Source organism: Paramisgurnus dabryanus, chromosome 5 (genome assembly GCF_030506205.2).
Source record: "Paramisgurnus dabryanus chromosome 5, PD_genome_1.1, whole genome shotgun sequence".
NCBI classification, from domain to species: Eukaryota; Metazoa; Chordata; class Actinopteri; order Cypriniformes; family Cobitidae; genus Paramisgurnus; species Paramisgurnus dabryanus.
Genome location: NC_133341.1, coordinates 15819888 through 15837888, shown reverse-complemented (window position 1 = coordinate 15837888; position 18001 = coordinate 15819888). Strand labels below are relative to the sequence as shown.

General features: G+C 37.5%; 1 protein-coding gene across 3 annotated transcripts in view; it reads left to right on the top strand.

The window, feature by feature from the left end:
- The window catches only part of stard8 (StAR related lipid transfer domain containing 8), a 72618-nt gene that overhangs the window by 11869 nt on the left and 42748 nt on the right, over window positions 1–18001 (top strand). The window contains exon 1 of one of the 3 annotated variants that reach the window (XM_065267251.2): window positions 3727–4044. The exons of the other annotated variants lie outside the window; for them this stretch is intronic. Coding sequence (XP_065123323.1) covers window positions 4008–4044 — 37 coding nt within the window. The 5' untranslated portion in view covers window positions 3727–4007. Of the gene's footprint in view, window positions 1–3726; window positions 4045–18001 lie in introns of those variants that run through there. 3 annotated transcript variants of the gene reach the window in all.

Below are 18001 nucleotides of genomic sequence, written 5' to 3'. Positions count from 1 at the left end.
GCTGCTGTCGAATCAAGTTCAAGTTCAAGTATGCTTTATTGTCAATTTTCCACATATACAGTACATACATGCAGAGAATCGAAATTGCGTTACTCTCAGACCCCGGTGCTTACAGATAACATTTAAATTAAAGCCTAAAAATCTAGAACAATATAAATTGTAGAAACAACTATACAATAAGGGAATATGAAAAAAAAGAAGAAAACAAAGGCATATAATAAAATAAAATAAAAAATATAGTTAAATAAAGCAGTGCACGGCAAATGACAAATATAGTGCAAATCAGTGAAGTGAACAACTGTGCAGGTAAGATAAATTAGTGCAAAACAGATCCGTTAAAAAATATCTTAAGTCTGATTGAAAGTGACAAGGGCTCAGAGCAGTTATTTTATTTAACTGACTGATGAGGTAGTGGAATGACATCTGTTCGATGCTGAAATGATCACAACAAAATCACAACACACTAAACAAACTACACAATCAGAACTCGTTACATATTTCTGAAGGCTTTTATTCTGCAAACAATTAGTCGCAACTAAACGTGCAGTCCTAGAGCGGGACACAAACTAACGGAGGGTTAATTGGAATTGTAACACAGCTACTTTACATATACAGGGCTGGGTAATCTGTGCTTTGGGTCTGTTTCTTTTCTTTTACTGTCAGATGATGATCTCAGTTTTTATGTGTGATCTCAGTTTTTATGTGTTTTCGTTAAGATATTGAACAAACTTGTTTTGCAGGCATGAAAATATATTTCTTCATCTTATTTTTTTTTCTGAGGTGGGTGTGTAAGTCACCAAATCCAATCTTATATGCAGCCCTTTCAAAAAAATCTATTTATTTGCAAGGATGGTTAGATGAAGGATCATGGATGGATGATTGTGGATATCTATCTATTATAGGCAGATATATAAACAATATCCACCTTTATATAGACAGAATTTTATTAAAATAAACAAAATATTCTAGAAGGTGTTATACAAACCCTCTGTTTGTTACAATTAACCCCACCTATGGGATAAGTTGTAACAATTGCACTCCTGTCACTTTTGGTGTAATGGTACAATAAAAGTACAACAGTGTGTTAATTGTGTAAAAAAATAATCTTAACTTTTATTGTATTGAATGAAATTATTTTTTTATGAAACTCACCCTGATATTTTTATTTACATTTAATGTCAACTTAACACTAATATTTCGAATGGTTTAGGAACTAACCATTATAAGCGTGGATATAAATAAATAAATTATGCAATGGGCTGCAGTTTCCTTCCAAACTGCTTTTTAATCTCAACATTTTGAACATCTAGTGTTATGATGTGTTTGCATGTGGAAATGACTATTTTATTGGAAAAATAGATGGTGTGTCTTTTGCAAATTGACTGGATCTAGAAAATTGGGTCAATTTTAATTTCAGGTAGACTTCAAAAGAAACTTTTGATTAATACATACATTACAGATTAAAGGGAATGCCTGTATGTGGAAGATTTGATAGAATGCTATGTTTACTTGGCCGTATTTTTCAAAGTATAATAAATAATCATGACAGCCAGACACACATTTTGCCACAGTGCATATTTTGGGTTTGTAACAGTTTAAACGTACTGCCTTAAAATGCACATGCAATGCTACAGATGGTTTGAAGCTTTTGATTTTGATGTGAATTTCCATCCGTTTGCTAGTTTGTGTGTGTGTTTGTCTGTTAGGTAGTCATGCTGTGTTTGTGTGTTTGAAGTGGAAATGCTGTGTGGAGGTATGTTTGTGCATGAGGTGGTAATGTTTGTGTATTTATAGATGTGCATATGTTTTAAATGTGATAGTGTATGTGTGTGAAGGAGAGAGAGAGAGATGTGAAGGCTGTGTTCTGCTCAGTTTGTCACAGTTAGTAAGCTGATGTTGCCTTTAGCGTTTTTTGATTGGCTTCTGAGTATTTTAGAGGCCATAAGTCTTTGACAACATGAGGTCACTGTCGTTCATTTCCTTTTTTTGATTAGATCATCTGTCTGTCTTGCTCTCTTTATCTGTTTCACTCTCTGCCGTTGTCTTATTGTGTTTATGTGCATTTGCTTGCATTTTGTTTGTTTCACATCTGGTGTCTGATAGACATCAAAGTGACCCGTCAAAAAAGGAAGTGATGCGTATATGACAAAGCCACACCCTTTTCGTGCAGTGACATTTTCCTTTGTGATTTCCTGTCTGATCCCATGTTTCCTGAACCGTCTGTTCTTCACCACTCCTTTCCTCTCACCTCACTCTCATAGGACCCAAGGAATTACAGCGAATCCAGAGGAAGGGGAAATGACTACAGTTTATACATGTAGATTCTCTGAGTTTTGATCCAATCAGACTTGAGCGAGTATTATCCAGCAGGACACACTGCATTTGGGCAAAAAAGACTGACCATCTGTCTGTCTGTCTGTCTGTCTGTCTGTCTGTCAACATGGATGGATGTATAGAAATAGATATAGATAAGATATAGATAAGATACAGATATACAAAGATATACATAGATATTAATTTACATATAGATATAAGTAGATATACATAGCTATACAAAGAACTTAAAGGGGACATATCATAAGACTTTTTTTAAGATGTCAAAAAAATCTTAGGTGTCCTCAGAGCACATATGTGAAGTTTAAGCTTAAAATACCAAATAAATAATTTGTTATAGCTTGTAAAAATTGGCCACTTTGTAGGTGTGTGCAAAAATGTGCCGTCTTGGGCGTGTCCTTTAAAATGCAAATGAGCTAATGAAATTCAAACACTGATCGCAATGATGGTGGTTTGTTGCAATTGAAACTCAATTGTGCTGTGAATTATTTTTTCTCTCTTTCTCTTTCTCTCTGCACTAAATGGCAGTGCTGTGGTTGGATAGTGCAGATTAAGGGGTGATATTATTAAAATAAGACCTCCTTATGACATCATAAGGAGAGCCAAATTTCAACAACCTATTTTTTTCATGTGTTTGTAGAGAATGGTTTACCAAAACCTAAGTTACTCGGTTGATCTTTTTCACATTTTCTAGGTTGATAGAAGCACCTGGACCCAATCATAGCGCTCAAACATGGAAAAAGTCAGATTTTCATGACATGGCCCCTTTAAAAAGAAATAATAATTTATTGTAAATAATGTAATGAAAAAATTAAAACGCAATATTTAAATCACACATTTAAACACATTTATAAGTCCGATATGTTAAAGTAGTTTATACAACTATATTTTCAAAATCTTATAAATCCATGTGAAACAGACCAAAATCTGATTCCTGGCTTCAAAACAGTTAATAAAAATAATAACAATAGAGCTTTCGATTCCTTTAATGTAACCCTTTCTTTTTTTTTGCAAAGAAGTTTGCAGAATTGTTATTTTCAGCATCATGTCAAAACCAATCCATAGTTGAATTGTTCAGCACAATAACACACATACACACCTTGTTTTAGTGGTGCAGGTGGGTTTTTGGCTGGTTGGTATGTTCTTCCTCACCAACTTTAATAACTTTATGATGCACCCAACACTTCCCCAGGGTGTAATCGCACACAACTCTAATAATTCTAATGACAGGCCTTTGTTGATTACTGCGCTGGAGCATGTTTAACATGTCGGGGCACACAAACACGCACAGACTCTGCAGTGTGGTACGTGAAGGAGGGGTTTAGAAGGGTAGAACATTTGGTCTCAGAAAACCAGATGGTGTAGCGGGTGTGTGTGTGTGGGGGGGTGGCAGGAAGGGCCAAACCCCCCACGCCCTCCCCCTCAGGATAACGCCACCGGAGTACATTAGATCCTACTTCACTATTCAGGAATGATTTGGCCAAACATGATTGTTTAGAAAGGCCCTGTTTGGATAAAAAAATGCTTTTCTGGTTGAATCTTTTGGGAACGTATCAACCTGTTTTGGTCTCTTAACAGACTTTAGGTGTGTTAATGGCTCTTGGAGTGATTTTGAGCGTTTCCTGAATGTTGAAACGACGTAATGTTGGAATTCTGGAGTTTAAGTGATTAGAATGGAGAGGTCGTCTCCGAAGCATCGAAAGGGTCGGGGTAAGTTTGAACTTGGCTTTATCCATCATGCGCATGACTGTGATCTACATACTAAATGTCCTGTAGTTGGCAACAGGCTAGAGTTATGTCGCTGGCTGGGTGATAGACGATGTTGACCATAGAGGGTTGACTAGAGAGATGAAGTATGTCAGGTTCTAAGGAGTATTTCTGACTGCACTGCAATCCTCACATATACTAATTCAGCTATATTAGACTGAAGTGTGCGTGTGTGTGTATGGATTAGGGTTGATGTACCAAACTGGTACGGGAAAAACCACACTGTGTATAATGCACAAGTTTAGTGAGAATTTGACCTTTGAACCCTGAAACTGATGGCAGTCAGTGAGGAATGTTAATCATCATACATTTTGTTTGTTTGTTTGTTTGTTTGTTGGGGAGAAGGAGACAAGATGCATAAGACATGGGAAGCAAAAAGAAAGATTGGTAAACGAAGTAAAGGAGAAATGTAATTGAGGTAGAAGGAGGTGGATTGTGGGATTGTGGGAAGAAGCCAAAGAATCACTAAGAACAATGAGTTGTATTCAGCCAAACACACACACACACACACACACACACACACAGAGCACAGAAAACATTTCCTTCCACATACACTACAGTACACTTCTCAGATGCTATTTATTCTTACAGCAGATGCTTCTATCTAAAGTGTTTTCCTTAGTATGACTTCCATCACCCTAATTTCTACATCCAAACACACCCTAAACTTCATGTGAGATGAATGGGGAACGTGTTTACTTCATATCTGTAAATAATTCATGTTTTTGGCTCGCACACAATGTGATGTTTGATCAGAAACATAAGACTCTTGGTATGTTTCTGTTGAGAATAAGCAGACATGTTCTGTGGGTATCTTTAGAGATTCATCCAGTCAACAGCCTGTTCACAAATACACTTTGTTTCTTATGAAACAGTGAAATACTCTGTGAAAGTCTTGAGAAACAGAGAGACCCTTCAGAAAATTTTCTGAAAAATATTGAGGCTCTACTGAAGAACACAGAAACCTTAGAAATGGACAAAGAGAGAGAGACTCTTCGAAAATGCAAAATCGTTAGAAACATAGAGACTTTTGAAATCTTGCACACAGAGTTCTTAGTAATGTGCAGAAACATGCCGTGACCATGACCGAGAAATGTACCATGACCTTTTAGTCTCATCAGAAATACAAAGGCGTTATAGAATTATCAGAAATCTGCTCAAACGCAGAGGCGGAGCAACCATACTAACTAAGGAGCACATAATCCACCTACGTATATAAATTTCTAAGTTCGTGCCTCCCATAATTTGTAAAATTTAGTCAGAAATAGCCCCTCATTCCCTACATTAGTTTGTTAAAATAGTCCTCTTGAATAAGTGAATGAAAAAAAATGAGTGAATTAGAACACTAAGCGGAGAAAGTGTCAAGCCATCTTGTGTCAAGACAAAGGAGTTCATTTGGCACGTCCCACCATGTAGGGGTAGCGGCTAGCCATGGTGTGTACATCGATTGTACGCTCATTATTGCAGTGTATTATGGGATTAAATGAATGCACCCAATAATGTCCACAACAAATGGGTGTTCCCTCAAATAGTGCACTATTTAAGGGTATAGGGAGTTATTTCGGACACAGCATTTTAGGGTGCACTCACATTATCCAAACCAAACCATGCCCCAGCGAGATTGTCACCCCTCCCTACTCCCCCAGGTGCACGCACTCACACTGTACTTTTTATCGATCCGAGTCCGGGCGCGCTTTCGTCATTAAGATGCGATTGTTTTGAAAAAAGCAGGAAGTAAAACGCTCTCTTAACACTGGAACCCACCGTAATTCCAGTGACAACAACACCGCGCGGATTACCCTCAGAAGACCTTTGTTTATCAACCTGGAGCCGTTTGGATTTAATTTGTGAAGGATGGATGCACTTTTTTGTACTTGAAGGTCGTGGACTATGGGTGGACCCTGTAACATTAAATTTAATCATCTGAAAGATCTAAAACTTTTTATAAAATATCCGAAAATGTGTTTGTCTGAAAAACGATGGACATATGCAACCCGGACAGCTTGGGGGTGAGTAAATCATGGGTTTAATATCCTTTTTGGCCGAACTATCCCTTTAATGCGCACGTCTTGGACTGGCATCTGACATAAAACCAGCGGGTCATAAGCAGCTGCGCTTCTCTCTGTCTCACGTGCACGCGCTCTCGCATCCGTCCGAAGTCTAAACATAAACTAAAGTAGTAATCCTTACGTATTTGTTCAGTTTTATGCGTTTCATGGGAGCTGAGGCAAACTATCCCTTTTGTTTAAAATATAATCCGCTGCAGAGAGCTGCGCTCTGTCTAAAGGCAGAGCACTAGGTAGTAATCCTGTTTATTACACGGCTCTCTGGAATGCTTGATTCTGATTGGTCAGTTGAGACATTTGCAGGTTCGTTCTTTTCAAATAATAACCGCTCCAAAATAATAACGCATAGCCGGACTACTTGCACGAGTAACACACGGTAAGCGGCAAAATCGCCGCGCGGCTTAAGCTTTTCTCTTGAATTGGAAACGTTTTGTGCAGCCTTTAGTGCAAATATGTTTATCTTCAACAGCGCCTGTCATGAAGTCCCATGTCCGGAGAAGGAATAGGATTTTGGGTGCACGAGCAAGGCGTGCGGACCAACTCCGCTTCCCCTCTGTAACCGCCCCCGTTTTGCCGCTTTCCGCACGTCTCCTATTGAAAAGAACTAAACACTCGCGGTTGCCGCGTACCATGTGAAACGGCCTTAAAATCGCTCCGCGCCAATAAAGATCAATAAAGATTACTGTCTGTTTGGCGCCATCTTGTGACAAACACTCGACTACCACGACAAGACACAGAGACCTTACTGAGACTGAACTTGACAAAATAGAGCATGACAGCTACGAAGCCAACACACAAAAAAATACAGAATGGGCATTAAAACTTCCCAAAGACTGGCTAAAAGAGAAAAAATAGAGACAAGTATGAAGCAGAGGATCTTAATAAGGTATTACGATCATTTTATGCATCTGTGCAAAGTTTCGCGGAAGGATAAAAATGTTAATTTAAAACAAATATGCCAATAAAATGTTTCAAATTCATATTCATGTCCAGTTTTTTTTCTAATGTGGCAAGTAGCCGTGTAATAAGCGGGATAATGTAGAGGCAGCCGGTAGTTATTGGGAAATAAGCCCCTTCAGTGTGATACAAGACCCTCCGCTTCGCGTGGGGTCCTGATCACACTGTCGGGGCTTATTTCCCAATAACTACCGGCTGCCTCTACATTATCCCTTACTTTTGATATGCATTTCAAGGATTTGTAGCAATACATCCCTCATGTTTAAAATATAAATATCTGAGAGGTTTTTCCCCGCTTGGCAAGCCGACCGGACGTGACATGGCGGCGTATCAGATCGACGATCCCATTTTTTAATTCGAAGTTCGAGGCTGTGACTTAATTTCGATCGATTTCGATTTAAAATCGAAATCGTGACACCCTTATTTGAAGTTGTTGATTTTTGTATTTGGTTTAAATATTTCTCATTCTCACTTAGATCGCTATTCAATGCTCTGTTGTCTGTCTTCTCAGTTTTTTTCTGACACACACACACACACACACACACACACACACACACACACACACACACACACACATTCTGGTTTCCATGTTTTGTGGGGACATTCCATAGACGTAATGCATTTTATACCATACAAACTGTATATTCTATTCCCCTTACCTGCCCCATTCCCTAACCCCAACCATCACAAAAACCTTTCTTGTACCTTAGATTTTCAATAAACATCATCTTGTTAGATTTATAAGCTTGTTTCCTCATGGGGACATCAAAATGTCCCCACAAGGTCACAAAAACACTGGTATTCCTATCTTTGTGGGGACAATTGGTCCCCACAACGTGATAATTACCAGGTACACACACACACACACACACACACACACAAACTCAAATTCGATCATTTAAAACCATCTGCTGCTCATGGGGTAAGAAGTTCAAGCAGCAAGTGGTCACCTTCGAGCAAGAGGCACACACACATACTCACACATATGCAGAGTATGAAGTAAGACTCCTACCAGCAAACAGCAGGTTCACACTAAATTTAATTTACCAAAGGTCACCCCCGAACACAGCTACACACACATGTACTGTACTGTACTGTACTGTACAGATAACACATATTCGTGATGCCCATTTAAGTGAAACTGCACTTGTTAACATTCCATGTTTTTAAAGCGCAATTAAATTGAGCTTTAATACGTTTCCACTGCTCATCAGACATTCTGGTAGACTTTAGGTTTAGGTTTTGAATGCCTTCCCGTCTAATTCTGGTTTGTTTTGTTCATGCGGCACGGATTATCCAGGCTTACTACAAATCGTTCTCACCCGCTCAGCGACGCTCTGTGTTCGGTTTGGGGCTGAGATTGTGTGAGTGGGTGGGTTTCTTATTAATCATGTAGCCTTTATTTCAAATGTTAGTTATTAAAGTTATTTATTTGCACTAATCCAGGTTGTGTACCCATCAGAAGGTTCTTAAATGACTGTATAATTCTGTTATAAGTCTGCAAATGTATAAACATTAAGTTGTTATCTACTAGCCTGTGGCAATAACACTACAACTAATGCCTGCAGAAGGCATGGCGTGCTGGTGCTATGCTATATATAGGCAGGGGGGGATTTAGGGAAAGTGAAAGACATTTGAATGACAACTTTCATAAGGTTATTGTAGGTGTTTAAATATGGATGTTTATTTAATATTTTGTGTATGTGCTCTAAATGCGATCCATTTGCATTCATGCATTTTGGAGATACTTTTTAAGTGACTTAAAATGAGTTCAAGCTACAGTGTACAATAGATTTCTTCAATATGTGTTGTTTACTATACCCTGACCTGAACTTCTAAATTTTTGCATGTACACTAACGTATGAGCACAATTGAATCCACACCCCTGCAAAATATAGTTTATCTGACTCGTACACAGATGTTTAACGCATGTGCATTGCGACAAAATGTAATGCATCTCCTAGGCTACATATTTCATTCTCCTGTAGGCACATACGCAACCTATGCAAACAATGTACGCAGGGTTGGAAAAATCTGGTGGTAAGCATACACTACGTGCGCACTATTTTAATGATGAGAATTGCATGCAAGTGAAAAGTCACTTGCACATTAAGAATACAAATTTTAGTACATATTGGGTACAGGGCTGTTGTCCACGGTGACTGATTTTTTTTAAGCCCAAAGCTGAATGCATAATAAAGCAGAAGCACGTCTCGGGAAGTCTGAACAGTGGGTTTGTTGAATGTAAATCTTTTTGTTTCTAATGCTGACAAACATCTGACAACACTCATGATCATAAGCTTTTTACAGCAATCCCTAAAGAAAAAAATACAAGTCACACACATTTACGAGATGACGCATCCTAATTAAGTTTATTACAGTTGCATACCTTCCCTCCCTATTCATGTTATTATTTTGGCAAGCATTATGTTGATTTGCTTTCAGACTTAATTAATTTTAAAAGCAGAGCATGACAGGGAAGCGGTGAGAGATGACAGATGGACTTGTTTAATTGATTCCTAAAAGCAGAGTCACAAGTAAGAGCTGGTGAGATTTTAGCTGCAGCAATTGACAGGTGTGACATCACCTACCGTTGTCATGCGTTTGCATATTGAAATGCCGTGTTGACACAATCCATAGAATTGGAGTTTATAAACCCATACATATGCAGTGCTTTCTAAGAATTTGCTTGTATAAACAGTAGGACCAAAAAAAGAGAGCAAACAGACAGACCCTCGATATACAGTACAATTTAAGGAAAAAAAATAAAGAGGTTCTATAAATATTTTTTTCTGGTTTCTTTGAAGGTTTTTTATGTACAACACAATGAAAACTTACTAAGTTGTAGCACGTTTCAGTGGTTGTCCAAATTGTCACAAAAGGAATTATTTCAGGGCATTTCATAACAATAACAGTAAAACACACAAAAAATGAAGATTAAACAATATAATTTCAAAAAGTTATTTTCAGGTGAAACCTTAAAAATTGCACGCTTTTCTTTGTAAGTACTAAATGTTCTTCGATTGCTGCTGTATTGACAGATATAGATTTGAAGATCATTGATGTCTCTGTAGTCCAAATTGTGACATGCGTGAAATCAATTGTGACTACTTTTATAAAACCACATGAGTCTGTAAAACATCAATACTAGTAAAAGACTACACGCACAGGGTTGAATGTTTGTGCGTTTGTTTTTATAGATCCCAGTGTGTGCATAGGACATAGCATACATGCTGTCTGAATCCAATTTGAGTATGTGTACTCAATGTTTATACATGAAGGTCACTGACTGCTTTTAGTTTAGAAAACAGAAGATTCTTTCAAGCTTAAATATGTTGTTTTTTGGGGCTTATACTATTTTCTGGATTTTTTTATAAAGCCTATGTCTATAGGGACACTTTACAGAGCTGTATGATCATACATCAACACTCAGAGACGTTTAAAAGTATTTCATCACCCTTATGAGTGCTGTAACACCTCAAAGGGGGCTGTTGAAACAGCTGTGAGAGGAATGTTGATGCAAATTAAATGATACGGTCCCTCTATCAATGTTCCTGGAAGAGCTTTATTTAGCTCATCTGTGGCAAACGTGTCTTTTGGTTGTCAAGATGTTATAAGTGTAGGCTGTGGGTCTGTGTCTTTATTTAAGCCGTGTGTCTCTGGCAAAAGGTTGAACTTCGTGCTCATAAGGCGGAGTCTTTGAGCAATTATGGTTGGGGCGTAATCAATGTGACATCACATTGATAGGGGATCCCCAACAGCCTGTTTTGTGTGACAGTTGCGGTTTAAAGGAGATTACACAAAGAAGAATAGATGGATTTGTATAATAACAGGATGTTTCTGCACACACACAGGCGACTCATTTTCTAATAGAAACACAATTATAAGTGATTTTTTTTAGGATAGGGGAGCTTTAAGTTAGGTTGTTTTATAAAACTTTAGGTAAGCAGCATGAATTCGTTATTAATGTATAGTGGACCGTTAAGGGTGCTCTGATCACAGATCACTGCAAGCAGTACCGATCGATGCCGATCGCAGAGTGTATTTAAAGTGATATATATTTATTATTTGGCATAATGCTTGGTTACTCACGGCTCCAGACTAACTTTTTTCACTAGGAGCAAAGTGGCCCCCAACTGAAAATTTTAGGGGCGCAACCAAAAAATTTAAGAGCACACACCGTAAATCAACATGCTAACCAAATAATCACATTTCTACACATTTCCACTGTATTTCTAATACATACTTTGATGATAGATGCAGAAAGTACAATGTGCTGTTTCAAATTCAATGTCACATCAGAAAAAAGGTCAAATTTACTGGTCGCACATGTGCGACTGGATGTAAAATTCAGTGGCAAACTCTCAAATTTTGGTGGCAAAATGCCACAAACCAAACCCACTGCAAATTCACATCTCCTGGTATGTAAAGAAATGCAGCTGGCACTGCCATAAAAATCTGCACAACAACTGCATAATTCTAGAAGGTCATTTTAATTTATTTAAAATTAAAATACAAATTAATAACATTAATGTCATTACTTAATGCATAACGTATACAAATGATGAAGCAAAGAAAGAAGCATTAGAAGTGTCTTTAAACTGACATGGCTCAGAAGAGAATATGATGTTATAAATATAAGACCAGCACTTAATACCGTAAAATTAAAAGAAATCATTGTGGATTATTGCCCTTTATATTTTAATCATGATTATTTATGTCAAATAACAGAATAATAAAATACATTTACAGGCCATATACTTGAACACAGACAAAACAAGCTAATACGTGTTTATGGATTCTATTTTAAGCATTAACAAGTTAAGTCTAGTAGCATGATATCAAAAGGGGGAACTTAAAATGGGAATAAATTGTATACAGAAAGCGATCAAAGAATGATCACCGAAACTGTCCACGTCAAGTTTAATGTCGCAAAGTGTTTAGCGAACTGCCCCAGCGATTCATTAAAACGCATCTAAAGGGCAAGGCACAGCTTGTGCGTATACAATGGCATTTGGTCAGTAGGAAGTCCTTATCAACCTAAAATCATTATGAGTCGGAGTTGTTTATAACGATGTTAAACAAAATCATTCCAAATATGTTTTATTATCATGAAAATGCCTGAAACAATCTGAAGAACAGCGATATAAATATCCCTTTAGACATTTCCTGGAATAGCGTTTGTAATGCTACTTCTTCTGTGGCACAAAGGAAGTTTCTGCAAGAGAGCGCCCCCTGGTTTTGGGATGTCCTGGGATTTCACAGTAATTCATTCAAATTCATTTATTGAGAAAATGCACATTTGCACGATTAATCGTTACAGCCCTAGTGGCCACTACATTCCTAAGCAAACAACAGACACATCTGTGATTGGTTCATATGCTCAACGCTGCAAAAATGCGTATTAAGAAATGTTTGATGCAGTGTGAGCAAATCAAAATGTGTGATGCTGTAATCGACATGTTTCATTCATTTTCACAATTCATTAAAATCATGACAGTAATAAAAGGTCTGGTTTGGAACTTGGATGGCAATTTTGTTGATCTTTCCGACCCTACTTGCCACTAACTTTGAAAACTGCTCGTATTTTGTTACTATTCCTTGACTAACGTTCAAATACTGTATCTGATGAGGTTGTGAAATGTTTGGGGTCCTTTTCACACCATGGATTCCCTGGCACATTTTTCATTGCAGAACTGTCCTGCAGACCGGTGAATGTTGTCAACTAAGTCAGTAGACATGTTCGACTTCATGCAGAGCTGTGCTGAGGCAGTTTAAGAAGTGTTGGACATCGATCATGAATCCAGAGTAACATGAATGTATTTACTCAGTATGGTTAAAAATCAAGCATTGACTACATGCAATAAGTTAGCTATATATACTAGAAGTATTAAGTACTAGAAGTCAAGTGTCAGGGTAGGTGGTAATGTGGAAATGTATTGGAAATGATTTATTGAATTTAGAGATTGTTGGAATAAAAACCGTTAAGAGTTACAACTGTGGCAGAAAATGATGACAACAATATTTTTGCTGTTCTGGCAAGGAATCCTTCTGACAATCTCTGTGCCCATGCATGAATGAACATCATAAACACTGATCTCTTATCATCCTTTTGGCAAATTTCTTTATAGCGGAAATAATTATAAAAGGTTTAAACTAAAGCTGGGTGGCATGACGGTAAATGCTCTGAGCATACTCGCACTATCCAAACCAAACCCCATAGAGTGCATTTGACCCTCAAAGCTGGTTCTTTGGACTAGTGTGATTGCTCCTTACCGCGCCTGGGTGCAGTTTGGTTAATGGTCCGCTTGCAGAGATGGGCTCGAGCGTGGTTCAAAAGGCGAGACGTCAGTTGCGTGAAACTCATTTATCTTCATCTGCTTTCATAAAAACGTTCTGATGCGCACAGCATTTTTATGCAATATGATAGGCATAGTAAGAGGGCTGTGTGTCATTGTGTGCCAAACGACTTAAAATAGAACCCCAAATTTAACATTATGGTGCGCCCCAGTGTTTAGAGAGCACTCCCTTTGCTCCCCGTTGTCTTTCAAACAATTGCATCCTAATGATGAAGCGTGCTTGAGTTTGGATCAAGAAAGTACGGTGTGAGTGCAAGCTTGTGGGGGAGTGGAGTGGGGGCCACTAAAGTTTAACTACACTTTCTAAGCAGTAGATCTGTAGCCTCAAATACATTTCGATTTTATTTCGACTGAAAAAGAGAAATTCTGAGGTGCTATGAAATCTGATTAAAATCTTTTTTTTGTAAATGTGTCTCAGTCAGAACAGTCGGATCAGATTTAATGGGATTTTTCATATCATTAGCTGGGCAATGGGATGTTGAAAATTGTGACAAGAAAATCTAACTATCCTGCTCTTTTCACGGCTTCATATTCTTATCTAATCGTGGAATATGCAGTTATTGTGCCATCCTTTCCCATGTGTAGGCTGTTGTCTTATGCGTTGAAATTAAAATTTTTCCAGCAGGTTCCAGCAAAAATAATTATATTGTAAATGTTACTGTGTTAGAAAAGGACTTATACTTTCATATTGTTCATACATCCCACCGCTAGATCCAACATAACTGGCAATCGTTATGGTGTCTAAATCCATGCCCCACATCAGGACCGTCTCCCGCAGCATCACCTCATATTTCCATTTTAATACCAGAACCCTTTAAACTTCCTGTTTATTGACCAAAGAAGAAGTAGAGGTTGGGAAAAGGAAAAGAGGGGGAGGGGTATTGAAGAAAGAGAGGAAAAAAGAAACATTTTAAGTTGGGGGATTTCCACCTTTTCTGAGATGAGAAACAGCTACAGGAAACTCTTCATGTTCTATCCCGGTTTGAACCCTCTTTTTTAAACGATAATGTTAAGTTCCCTCTGTTAACTAGTGCTAATAATAGTAGCAGAAGCATTGATTACAAATGTGAGACAGTGATGGTGTAAAATTCATACTCTCACTTTGTAATCTAGTTGTTGACAGTAAGCAGTATTTCAATCTTTTTGATGGTTTGAAGTGTGTGATATAGGCTGTAGAAATGTGGGCGTCTGGGCGGGAAATCCCGCAGCACTGCTGGGAGTTCTGGAATGTTGAAGGGGCCGAGCATGGAGACAGGAAGCCGAGGAAGCTGATCTGATCATAAGAAAGAAAAGTGTGTGTACGTGACCATTTATGTTCATATCTGCATGAATATGTGCCTGATGTACAGATCTATGGATTTTAAATCTCAGATTTGAGGTTTTTGAGTTCTTCTGGACATTCATTAAAGACTTCTGTCTGTAATGAAAAGTATGGGCTTGTCCTGATCCTTTTAAAATGAAAACGTTCATCTGATATTCAGCACTATACATATACAAATTCATTTTTAATAGATTTTTTCATAATTTGATTGCCAAATATTTACTTCTACCTTTATCGTTATGCCGTGATTGTAAAAAGCACACCCACATCTTTACAGTGCTTATGAAGTCATAATATATTTTTATTTTCTTTAAGGAAATAAACAATTTTTTAATCATATTTAGACAGAAAAGTGAGAGTGGTCTGAAAACTTGCTGAATGCATTTTACAATTCTTGAATCAGTCACATTTGTCAGTTTTGTTCTTTACACATTGTTCAGATAACTTACATTTGGCACCTTAGTTGAAGAATAAGGTTGTTTACACCAGTGCTTATTGGTTTTAACACTGTTTTAAAATTAAAGTTATCCTGGTCTGTACTGGCATTTCAGAAAAGATGAGTATTGAAAGATGAATAACTCATGTTATTGTTTACACTGTCATTGTGGCTGGTCATTGTCATCTGCCGGTAGCATAATGGTCATATGAAAGGGGCTTGACAAATCGGAAGATACACAGTTGTCTGCAGCATTTCCAAAAGTCTCAATTTTCAAGGGTTGAAAATTCTTATAGTGTGGACACAAGGCATACCCGTAGCAGTAGTTATCTGTTTTAAGATGAAGAGTCAGTGTGCTGTGTCTTTAAAATTCTAACAACATCTATAAATAGTTAACCCTGGGTTATTCTAAACCCCAGGTTAACGAAATCCTGGGTTATCTGTTTCACGTTTCACACTGTTCATACTTAAAGGAACAGTATGTAGGATTGTGGCCAAAACTGGTATTGCAATAACAAAACTTGTGGCTAAAACTGGTACTGCAATCACCCAATTAGTGGCCAATACACAAAATGACAACATAAACATCAGTTGAGGGCTGCAACTCCACTTTTTAAATGACAATATCCTGGCCAGACCACTGTTGTCAGTGATATAAATATTTGAAATGAAAATGATTTCTTAATGTCTAGTGACATATCAGGGCCATTTTATGATTAATTAATATACATTTCTTACATACTGCTCCTTTAACCAGGTTTAAGACATAACCCTGGGTATTTATATATGAATTAAAATCGTGCATTGCTTTAAATAACCGCTTGTCTCGCGATCTCTCTTTGCTGATTTAAGTCTTCTGGGTTGTTTTTTTCCTCATATTCAGATGTTTTCAGTACACAGATTGTGAAATGAGGTATATGCTCTTCAGCTTATGATTGGCTGTCTGTTGCTAAGCATCGAGTCATAACATTATAACCTCGCTTTGTTAATTTCAGAGATAACCCCACCACTTCTACATTACAAGTTTGAAACGCTCCTTAATGTTTAAAAGCGGGTTTAGAATGAAAATAACCCGGGGTTTGACGTAGTGTGTGTGCAGGGTGACCCGCTGAGACTCTTGAAACTGCTCAAAATCCTACTGTCATGCTTGCATAGGTTAACAATAAATTGCATGATATATTTGTCCAAATCAATGTTTATGTATAACCAATGTTGTCTGAAACTGAAAACGCGGTCCAGGCTCCTGACACTTTATTGAGATCTTATGAAGTTAAACGGTCAATTTGTGCAAGAAACTAAACATTTTACCACCTATAACCTATGATCCATAGCCTCAGGCAAATAATCATTTTCTTATACCACGGGCTTGTTGAAAGCCGTATTTTGATTGGCCGAGAAATGTTCCATGGGTGTTGATTATTTTTCTTTAAGCCGCCAACCTAACCTGTCAAATGTCTTAAAAATAGGCCCCAGATCAATGTTTGTGGAAACCGTGGTATGAGAGGAATAATTGACTCCGATCCTTTGAATTATTTGAAAATAATGCACACCCAAGGTGTAACAACACTCGTGCCGCATTACCACCTTGGGTGTGCATTCTTTTTTTTTATTCAACGACCCACCCCGTCATTAACTATTACCTTACTATTACCTAACTATTCCTTACACTTTTATAGGTGAATCATCCCTTTAAATAAATCAGCCCTGAAGTCTGTTGTTCCAACATGAGATGTGTGAGAATGACATTTGTGTATTTGAGGTGCATCCTGTGCATTTGAAAACACTCCTTTGATTCAGCGTGTCGTGTCAAGAGTTTGTCTTGAAATGCTTTCAGCTTACAGTGCATGGCTGTCAAATAGGGCAGAGAATCACAGTCCAGCTGACTTTGACAGCCATACAAATTCAGTCTACTTATAAATACAACGACTTGATGTTCCTAACAAAGCTTGCAAGCTGTCTGAGTGTTTTTTGATTTGGCTCCAAGACATACAGACATCTAAATTTAAGTCATTGTTTTTTTTTTTCAAATTTGTGATCCTGCCTTCAAAACCCATTCTAAAGTTGTGTAATCTACTTTTGAGATTTAGAGCGTCAAAGTAGTCAAAATAATAAAAATATATCATTTTTATATTTAAGATAATTGCTGTAAATAACTGATTTAAAACTAAACCTTTAATATACATTTCTGAAACTTTTATTTAGAACATGAAAAATACTGAAGTTAATGGTTTTTTGACACGGCACTTTATTTTTCGCTGCAAAAATAGACTTTGACCATCTCTGTGTTCACTTTAGGCACAGAAACACCTAACAATTCTTATTTCATTCGTTTCAGGAACCTCTTTTCTATGAAATCAGACCATAATAATAAATCGCAACATCAATCAGGTCAGTGCCAGGAAAGGCATAAATATTGCAACTTTAGCCCAATTGTTTTTTCGGTGCAGATATTTTTTGTGTCATCTCCAAAATTTCTGAAACTGCTTATCTGTTTTGTAGCTCAGCTTTTGACAAGATAACAAAAATAATTTCCTAATGTTTCATATATCAGTGAAATGGGAGAATTGTTGGTATATGACACATAGACAGGCAAATTATAGTTCAATTGTGCTGCAGCGTGAAATATAAGCTTGCTTTTAAATTAGAGTTTCTCAAAAACATGATATCCTGAGCAGGGTTTTTTAGCCTGCTTACAGATCTAATTGTCTAGTTCAGGGGTCTTTAACTACTCCTCTTCGAGGGCCAGATTTGTTACCCTTTT